Genomic DNA, 9,857 nt, shown 5'->3' on the forward strand with positions numbered 1-9,857 from the left:
GACTCTGCAGCCAATTTGCTCTGTGACAAACCAGAGCATGGAAAAATTCAGTGCCTTCATCATTTCACTCATGGCATCTTTGAGGGAAAAGTAAAAAGATGTTGCCTCTGTGGTAAGGGTCTGGCTTATGGACTAAGAGGTTTTCAATTAAACATCTCTTCAGCAAAATCCAAAACACTGGGATGAGTTCTGGGACAATTTTTTGAGCTGGTAGTCAGTGGATAAGCCACAGACAGCAGGAATCCCAGGTTTTCAAATCCCAGACAGGTCTCAACAGGACAGAAAGGAATCCCACCCAGGGCCACAATAAGGCTCCAGGAAACACCCCCAGAGCAGCTCTGAAAGAGATATAGGCAAATGTTAAATAATTACTGAATAAACTTTGATACTTTGAGACATTCCCCTGCTACAGTACAACAATTCTTAATGCTGCCCGTGGGAAGTCACTTCCAGAAAGGAAACAGTGCCTGACTCTTGTCACAGCACCCAGGCCAGGCTCACAGGACCCTGCAGTTGTAAGCTGGGCCTCTCATCACCTCAGGGCTGGAATCAACCCCATCACCCTGTGAATGACAAAAGACTATGCTGCCTTAGAGTCACTTGTCATTCTTATTGCTTACCCCTCACCACAGCCCTTTTCTTCTTGGTAAAGCTTAAAAGGAGAAGTCAAGTTGGCTTTTCTCTTCCTCTATGGAAAACTGTGGACCTTCAAAGGGTGATATCACACCTACCTCCCACAGCAGGAATGCAAAGCTGGCCATACCTCCATGGATCAGCACAGTGAGATCTCCATCCTCCTTGAAGGACAGCTGTGACTTCCTGCCAGGGCAGGCACTGGAGTATGGCTAAAGAACAGCTTTATCCTCCTGGAAAAGACAGGGACTGGGCTCCAGCAGATGCCTCCTCCCAGGTGTGGGGCAGGACCACAGAAGGAGAGAGCAGTGCTGCAGTACCTGAAGAATGGCTTCAAACACTCATCCTGTTACCCCTCACTTCATGAAATCACACTCAGAGATCATCTTGTATCTCCTCTAATCAGGCTGTGCCACCACAGCCAGCTGCTGTGTGAGATGAGATGCCTTGGCTGTTCTCATGTGTGCACAATGAGGAGTTCAGAAGTTACAAGCTATAAATTCTTCTGGACCAAAGTTCCCTCATTCTCCAGGCCAGGCTGAGAATTATCTGTGTAAATAGGTTTGTTTACAGTCAATAAAGTGGTTTTATCCCAGGGACCCAACCAGATTGCTGTCCTGATGATGAGACTGCCAAACAGCATCAGCACCAGCATCATCTGTGCCCACCCCACAGGGCTGTGGGACCCCTGCCCCACCCCAGGGCCCAGCCCTGGATGAAGCTCAACCCCATGGGACACATCACCTGTCCCAGACAGAGCAAGAGCAAGCACAGGGCCAGTGTGAAAGCTCAGAGCCACCCCCAGGAACAGCTCTGAAGGGACAATTCCTGTCTCCTGGGTTGGCACAGCAGCTCACACCCTCTCTGGGAGCATGGACCTGCTCCCAGGGCAAGCCCCTGCTCAGCCCCAGCACCAAGGCAAAGCACGGGGGATGAAGCACTGCAAAACAAGCTTGGAGCAGGGCCATGGCTGGCCATGAGCCAGAGAGGGGCCAGGAGGACTGTGAGCAGAAAAGGTGTTTATAAACACCTCTCCCAGCCTCCTGCACAGCAAGACAAGCTGTGGAAATGCCTTTGGCTCCTTCCTGCTCATCTCTGGCTGGGCTCCACAACAGCTTCCAGGCCATGTTTTTGTCCATTTATCTTAGAATTGGGAGGGAGGGGAGTTGGAAGAGTTTAAATTAAGTTCCAGTGCCTCTGCTCTCCTCCATGTAGGTATTACTCCATCCTGGGTTTATGTAGCATCCTTGAAATTACTGCTTTGGGTATCAGCTGTGCCTGCAGGGCTGCATTCACTCATTCAAACACACACACACATTTGCCCCCAGGAGCCAAAAGACAGGTCCTGAAACTCTGCAATGAGTTTAACACTGCTGGAACAAGTCTTGCATACACCCATTAGCCTTGTGGCTGCTGCTTACCACCACAGGGAAAAAGGATTCAAAACCAGGGGCACTAAAATCACTAGGTGGGTGCAGGGCCTAGAATTATCTGCATGCAACAAAAGGTTCCACCAAAGGAACATCAGCTACTTGTAATCCAGCCCCTGTCTGCCCTGCACAGCTCCACCTGCACTGCTGCAGTTTGCTCTTCCTTGTGTGAGTTTTGGGAGAGTTTTCCTTTCAGACTCATGTAAACCAAACCCCACAGAGGATGGGGAGCTGGGATTCTGTGTGCTGGTTGTGGCTGGGGTAGAATTAATTTTCTTTCCAGTGTCTGCTGTGGGGCTGTGCTTTGGATTTGTGCTGGAAGCATGGCTGATAACACAGAGATGTTTTTGTTGTTGCTGAGCAGGGCTCACACAGAGCCAAGGTCTTTTCTGCTTCTCATATCACCCCACCAGTGAGCAGGTTGGGGGTGCATAAGGAGCTGGGAGGGGACACAGCCGGACACAGCTGGCTGCCACTGACCCAAGGGATATCCACAGAATTCACAGACTGGGTTGGAAGAGACCTTAAAGATCCTTGAGTCCAACCCAGCCCAAACAGCTCAACTGAACCCTGGCACCCAGTGCCACATCCAGGCTTTGTTAAACACACCCAGGGATGGGGACTGCAGCACCTCCCTGGGCAGCCATTCCAGAACTTTATCATTCTTTCTGTAAAAAACTTCTTCCTAATATCCAACCTGTGTTTCCCTTGATGCAGATCATCCCAGACCACACAGCTCTGCTGTCCTGGGGGTGCCTGCACACCTGTCTGCAATGGCAGGAGGGAACAGATTCCTTGCTTTGCTTTGCTGGTGCATGTAGCTTTTGCTTTCCCTAACTGTCTTTATCTCAGCTGCCAGTTTGTCTCACTTTCCTCCTTCTGATTCTCTCTCCCATCCCATCAGGGGGAGTGAGTGAGTGGATGATGGTGCTGAGCTGCCATTTGGGGTCAAACCCCAGCACTGTGTCATGCTGGCAGCAGCCAGCCCACCTGAGAGCTGAGCACTCACTGCATCCTCTCCCAGTGGCAACAGCCAGGTCAGCATCTTCAGAGAAAAACCTCTGGGGAAAAGTCAAAGCATCCTTTTCTTGGATGCAAAACTGGTAAACTGTGATTTGTTCTGAATCTCATTTTAAAACTGTGATTGTTCTGTATCTTCCTTCTTCTCCTCACAGATGTTTGGGGTTTCTTTGGCCCCACGTGGAAGCAATCAGCCCATTCCACCCCAGCTCTATGAGCACCCTTGCTCCCTGGGTACAGATTGCAAAAGATCTATTCCAACATCCTCACATACTTTTTAAGGAAAGGGTGTTTAAAGTAATCTGAGAAAGAATCACAGCCTGCAAAAAGCTGCACTGGGGAGGGGTTGGAGTATTAACCTCAAAACCAGAAGTTGCAAATGGCCAGAAAGCTCCCCTGGCTGGAGGTCCGAGGCACACTCGTACCTGGGAGTCTCTGGTGCCAAGACCTCTCTCTGCCTTCTCCCACCCTTTTCTCCTCTGGGACCCTGCACCAGCTGGGCTGCTCTTGGGCACCTTGGGGACTCCACCTGGTGTGATCCAACAGCTTTAGAAGCTGCAAATTAATGGCAGGATAAGGCAGGCATTGTGGACAGGAGGGGGATGCTCCTCTATCAGGCAAAGCTGGGAAACCCAGAATGCTGCAGACAGTTCCAGCCAGTGCTTTCTAAAGCACACTTCCCAAAAATGTGCCTTGAGGGCATGGATTCACAGCCCACAACCCCCAGCATGTCCATGAGCCCCGAAGGAAAAGCAGGAGCGGAGAAGGTGTCAGCTGCTTTGCTGCATGGCTGTGCAAGTCCAGAACCAGCAGTCATGGCTGGAGGAACAACAGGAGCATCTGGGCACAGCCCTGGAGACAGCAGCGAGGCAGCATGAAAACAAGAGGAATCAAACAGCAAAAACAGGAGGTGCTGTCATCTTAATAAAAGGATGAACCTGCTGGTCACAGGAGCCAGAGCAGCTGTGCCTGTGAGCCAGCTGTGCCCACCAACCTGGACATGCCTGTGGACAGAGCACATCCCCAAGCCAATGCCATGGGCATGGGAAGAGGGAAGGGAAGGGGGAGGCCCACCCAGGCATCACACCAGTTCAACTGCAGGCAAAGAAGCCACCTGGATACTGGGAAACAGTCACATACACGGGTGACACAGCCTTTGCTACTGCTGCACATGATGCTGGGCTCTAGTGCTTGCTCCTCCTTAGGAGACAAGGAGCAAAGAGCCCTGGGTTTATAAATTATTCTCACTGAAAACCAGCAAGATTGGAATTTTGTGGCCATTTGTTGCTAGCTCTCAACAGAAGAGCAGCCAGCACTTCCTGCATTACGTGGGGAGCTGGAGAAACACACTGCCCTCTCAAAGTCTCTGAGAACCAAGAACTGGGGAGGGTCCTCGCTCTCTGCAGGTGACAACACCTCCATGGTCAGAAAGAACAAATGAGGGGGAAGCCAGCTCTGAAAAGGGCAGTGGGGGACTTGCAGGCCAGTCAAAGGAGAAGAGAAAGCACACTGGAGTCGGAACAAGCCATGGTGAAAACAATCCCAAACTTAATTCACTTGGATAGGACATCACATCGTGCTTAGAAGAATTAGCCCTTTATCTTTGCAGACACAAGAAGCAAGAACTTGTTCTGCCATTGTGCAGTCACTGATTCCTTCTTTCTTTGTTTGTTTTTGTTTGTTTTTTGTTTTTGAAGAGTGAGGAAAAACGGCGTCGTTACCGCTCACCATGGAAACCTCTGCTGTGGACAAGGAATGGCCGACATGTCCTCGGGATGTCACCCTGCAGCAGGTGGCCAAAAAGACACCAACCCTGTACCCATGGCAATGTGGATGCAGTCCTGCCCCACTGTGGACCAGCTGGAAGCCAGGCTCCCTGGCAGGGTTATCAGTGACCCTCCGGTTCCCCCGTGCAGGAATCCTTGCCTGGGTGCTGCCCCAAAACACAGATCATCAAAGGGAGTGGAGCTGCTCTCTTGGAGAGAAGCGGTTCCAACTGGAGGGCTGCAGTTGTCCGTGGCCAAGCTTTCCCATTGTTATTTTACAGTCGCTTGATGTTCTGAAAGATATTTAGAAAAATGACTTTAACTGTCCTGTGCCAAACTGGGTGAGGGTGAAAAAAAATGAAATTTGGCAGGGATGTTATTCATTCAGCATGTAGCTTGGATGACGTCCAGTGACTAACACAGGAGTTTTAACTGATCTGGGAGACTAAAAACCATTCACAAATAATTTGATTTAGGGTCACTGTGATTTCTTTTTATAAATAATTTTCATTGAGAAGTATTTTTTTAATTAGGATCGACAGATCCTAATAGCGACGCTATTGTGTGCACCGCTCATCGTTCCCATCTTCCTAAATGACTTTCACATGTTGTGTGCTGGTTTCTTGTTTGCTGCACACGATGGGGCTTGTTCACAGGGTAAGCAATGCCCCACAGCAGTGGACAAGCCATGCTGAACTCCTCTCTCCAAAGGCAGGCTCCAAGGAGGACCCAGATGGAAAGCAAAGGGAGCTTTCACCATCCTGTTACAGGTTCCTGTTCACGGGCTGCTCTGAGCCTTCACCCAGCCCCAGACATCCCCCAGTGGCTGTAAAACCCGTCTGAGTGCTCTGCATCTGAGAGATGGCAACAGCAGCTTGGCTTTGGTGCTTCAGTGCTCCAACTCCCATCACAGCACAGGAAGTTCTCTGAACTTTCCTTTTCCCCTTTTTCCTGGTGGAAAGAGTTCTTGCTGGACAAAAACAGCACCAAGGGAAATATCTGACACAACTTGGAAAAAAGTCTAAACTCAGTCACCTCCTAACCCAGCAGATCACCCAACAGCCTGAGCAGACCTGCAGGAGAATTCAGCCAGCGGGTGAGAGAAGAACGACTCGGTGACTCAAACGAATCTTGCTTGGCAATATCCCCCGACTGTGACAGCCTTTTCCTTGACTTGCACAATAACAATTGCAGCCCAGCCACTTCAGCTACTAATCTTATCTCTTGTTTGAATGGCTCTTAGCTTGCCTCCTGTTGATTATAAATGTTTGTACAAGTCCTTGGAGTCAGCGGAGTTGTTGTTTCATAGCTGGATTACAGGCTGGGGCTCCAAACTTTGAGATGCTCACACTAATGATCAGATATGTTCTTAAAAGCCCACTGAATTGGGTTTCAAAACAAAAGGCCCATTGATCTTAAGCCTGAAATCCCAGCCACAACTCTGAAAATCTTTTCCCTTATCTTTCCAAAGAACTGAAACTGGTGTGGAAAATGACTACAATAGTCAAAGAAAGGAGGACTATATTATGAGAGGAAGCTACCTGAATTTGGTCTCATTTAGGCTATCAGAACAGGGCTGAAGGGGGTGTAATTGCTACTGAGAGACACATGGAAGGAGAGAAGCTGTTAGAAAATCTTGTGAAATCTCCAAACTGAGAGTTGTGGGACTGGAGATGAAAAGATTTCTGATTTTCAGAGCAAAGAGGTCTGGGATGGGTTTCAGCAGAAGCCACAGAGGCAGCACAGTGTGCAGGCTGATAACCACATGGGAGCCCCTGATAGCAGCCTGTGACCAGGAGCTCCCTGCAAGATCCCAGTCCAAACCTGGACAATGTCTGGAGGGAATCCCCTGCCTCCTGCACTGATCCATCACCCTGGTCTATCCTGTTTTGCACCTTGCCTCATTCAGCAGCCATCCCAAGCTTGCCTTGGCCACATGATCTTGTTTTAGCATTGGGCAGACCAATTTAAGCTCCTGTGGGTCCCCAGGGTGGGCTGCTGTGGTAGACCTCCCATTGAAAATATTGTCTTTTGGGAAGAAAAACATTTTTCCTTTGTTTTGTTTACTTCAATAAGCAAATGCCTTATTCAAGTCAAATTCAGGCAGAAAATCAGAGCATTAGGTGGTGGCTGTGACTTCCAACACCGAAAGGTGCTGGGCAAGCAGAATCCCACAAAACATCATCGCCAAAGCACCAACACTGGCAGGCTGTTCCAGGATTGTTGGTGTCCACTTGGACCACAGCCAATCCTGAAAAGGCACCACTGGCCTGTGCTGGGGAGCAAAAATAACCTCTGTGCTGGCCAGCATCCTCAGCACCAGCGATTTTCACTGCACCCCAGTCAGACAGACTGGCCGCAAGGGCACAAACACAACTCCCCATGCAGTTCCCAGTTGTGCCACATGGATAAAGCGTGGCTCATCCATAAGGACACCTGCTGGTGACAGCAACAGGCCGCGGCTTCGGCTGTTTGATGTCATTTGACTTGAGGATAAAAAGAGCAAATCAAGAGAGAGGGGCTGCCAAAGCACCCGCCTGCAGCCTGCCATGGGGATGGCAGCGTGAGGATGCCAAGCTGGACACGCAGGAAACACCCAGGACAGTTCAGGCAGGCTGAAAACCAAACCCAGCATCCACGGAGAGCACAGCACATCCCCAGCACTCAGGGCTTTCCGACAGCTGGCAAGCTACAGCTCGGCCAGTGCTGAAATATTGTTTCTGTGGTAAAAGGAAACTGTTTCTCTGTGTATTTTTTTTTAATTAACCATGGAGTCGCCATTACCACGGCTTTAACCACAGCCATGGGGCAGGCTGGGGTTCCTCCTGCGATATCTGAGCATCCTTTAACGCAACAAGATGGCCCAGCAGTTCACTCCCTGTCTCCTCGAGAAATCCATTTGTGTGCCAAGCACATTCCACAGGCCACCCCAAAATTCACCTCGTAGCACCACTCTTTGTACAACATTTGCAGGGGGTTTGGGATGCTAGAGGTACATTCATGCCTCCCCCAGAAGTCAGCAGTCCTGGAAGCAGCAGGCAGGGAACAGGCCAATCCTACCAGTTTGCTTCCTGGCCTGCAGCATCAGGAGAAAACATCCTTACTTGGGCTGGAGCTGGTTTAAAATTGAGGGTTTGGAAACAAGGACTAGAAGCTAAAGCATCTCCTCCAAAACCCACCCCTAGACCTCAAAAACCCACCCCCAAACCTCCAAAATCCACCTCCAAGCCTCCCAAATCCCACCTCCAAGCCCCACCTCCAAACCCCCGCTGCGGGGGGACGCCCGATCCCCCCGCTCCGCATCCCCGCGGCGCTCCCGAGTCTCCGAGCCCCGCGCCACGCCACAGGCCGATTAATTCACTCCATCACCAACCCCGAATAAACACACATCACATCCCATCCCATCCCATCCCGCCCGGGCACCCCGGGCATCCCAGCCGGGAGGAGGGCCCGCTGCTCGGCGCTCTCCCGTACGCTTCGCCGCGGGGAGCACGAACCCGGCGGCTCTCCCGGGCCCCGCGGGCTGTCCCCGGGGAGCAGGAGCGCGGGTTCGGCGGGCCCAGCGGCGGTGCCAGCGGCGGGGCCGGGCGGTGCCGGTGCCGGTGCCGCCCGGAGCGGGCTCGGCCGCGGCGCCGCCGGTGCGCGGGGGGAGCGCGCAGCTGCAGTACCCGCGGCGGCCGCTCGGCGGCGCGGCACTGCCGCCGTGCTCGCCGGGGCGGCCGGCGGCGGGGGCCGCTCTCTGCCGCCTTCCCGCGCCCTCTCCTCGCTCCGGCAGATCTCGCGAGAGCGCGGCCGGCTGGTGGCCGCGGGGGCTGTTGCAGCAGCGGCGGCGGCGGCGGCGGCGGGAGGAGGAGGAGGCGGCGGCGGCGGCGGCGGCGGCCGGGGGCGGCCGAGGAGGCGGCGGCGGCGGAGGAGGCGGCGGCGGCGCGGGGGCGGCCGCGCCGGGGCGAGCAGCGGCGGGCGAGGCCCGAGCGGCGGCGGCGGCGGAGCGGCGGCGGCATCATGGCGGACAGAGACAGCGGCAGCGAGCAGGGCGGCGGCGGCGGGGGCGCGGCGGGCGCCGGGGGGCCGGGCGCGGGCGGCGGCGGCCCGGGCGGCGGCGGCGGCGGCGGCGGGGGCCCGGGCGGCGGGCTGCAGCACGAGACGCAGGAGCTGGCCTCCAAGCGGGTGGACATCCAGAACAAGCGCTTCTACCTGGACGTGAAGCAGAACGCCAAGGGCCGCTTCCTCAAGATCGCCGAGGTGGGCGCGGGCGGCAACAAGAGCCGCCTGACCCTCTCCATGTCGGTGGCCGTCGAGTTCCGCGACTACCTGGGCGACTTCATCGAGCACTACGCGCAGCTGGGGCCCAGCCAGCCCCCCGAGCTGGCGCAGGCGGCCGACGAGCCCCGGCGGGCGCTGAAGAGCGAGTTCCTGGTGCGGGAGAACCGCAAGTACTACATGGATCTGAAGGAGAACCAGCGCGGGCGCTTCCTGCGCGTCCGCCAGACCGTGAACCGCGGCCCGGGGCTGGGCTCCACGCAGGGCCAGACCATCGCGCTGCCCGCGCAGGGCCTCATCGAGTTCCGCGACGCCCTGGCCAAGCTCATCGACGACTACGGCGTGGAGGAGGAGCCGGCCGAGCTGCCCGAGGGCACCTCCTTGACTGTGGACAACAAGCGTTTCTTCTTCGACGTGGGTTCCAACAAGTACGGCGTGTTCATGCGGGTGAGCGAGGTGAAGCCCACCTACCGCAACTCCATCACCGTCCCCTACAAGGTCTGGGCCAAGTTCGGCCACACCTTCTGCAAGTACTCGGACGAGATGAAGAAGATCCAGGAGAAGCAGCGGGACAAGCGCGCCGCCGCCGCCGCCGCCCCCGCCGTGGGCGCCGAGCCGCCCCCCGAGGCCGAGGCGGCCGCCGCCGGGCCGCCCGGCGCGCTGCTGCAGGCCGAGGAGCCCGAGGAGGACTGACCGCCCGCCCCCCGGGACGCGGACTGGCCCCGCCGCCGGCGGGAGGGCGGGCGGG

The 9,857-nt window shown here is 54.8% G+C and overlaps 1 protein-coding gene across 1 annotated transcript; it reads left to right on the plus strand.

Moving 5' to 3' along the window:
• Positions 1 to 8,851: 8,851 nt before the first annotated feature.
• On the plus strand, positions 8,852 to 9,802 carry PURA (purine rich element binding protein A). Its single transcript, XM_054288050.1, has one exon. It carries the CDS (start codon positions 8,852 to 8,854, stop codon positions 9,800 to 9,802), a length of 951 nt encoding a protein of 316 aa, XP_054144025.1.
• The last annotated feature ends 55 nt before the right edge of the window (positions 9,803 to 9,857 follow it).

Source organism: Melozone crissalis, unplaced genomic scaffold, assembly GCF_028551555.1.
Source record: "Melozone crissalis strain CALT ecotype California unplaced genomic scaffold, PUWL_Pcris_2 ptg000061l_1, whole genome shotgun sequence".
Classification (NCBI taxonomy): domain Eukaryota; kingdom Metazoa; phylum Chordata; class Aves; order Passeriformes; family Passerellidae; genus Melozone; species Melozone crissalis.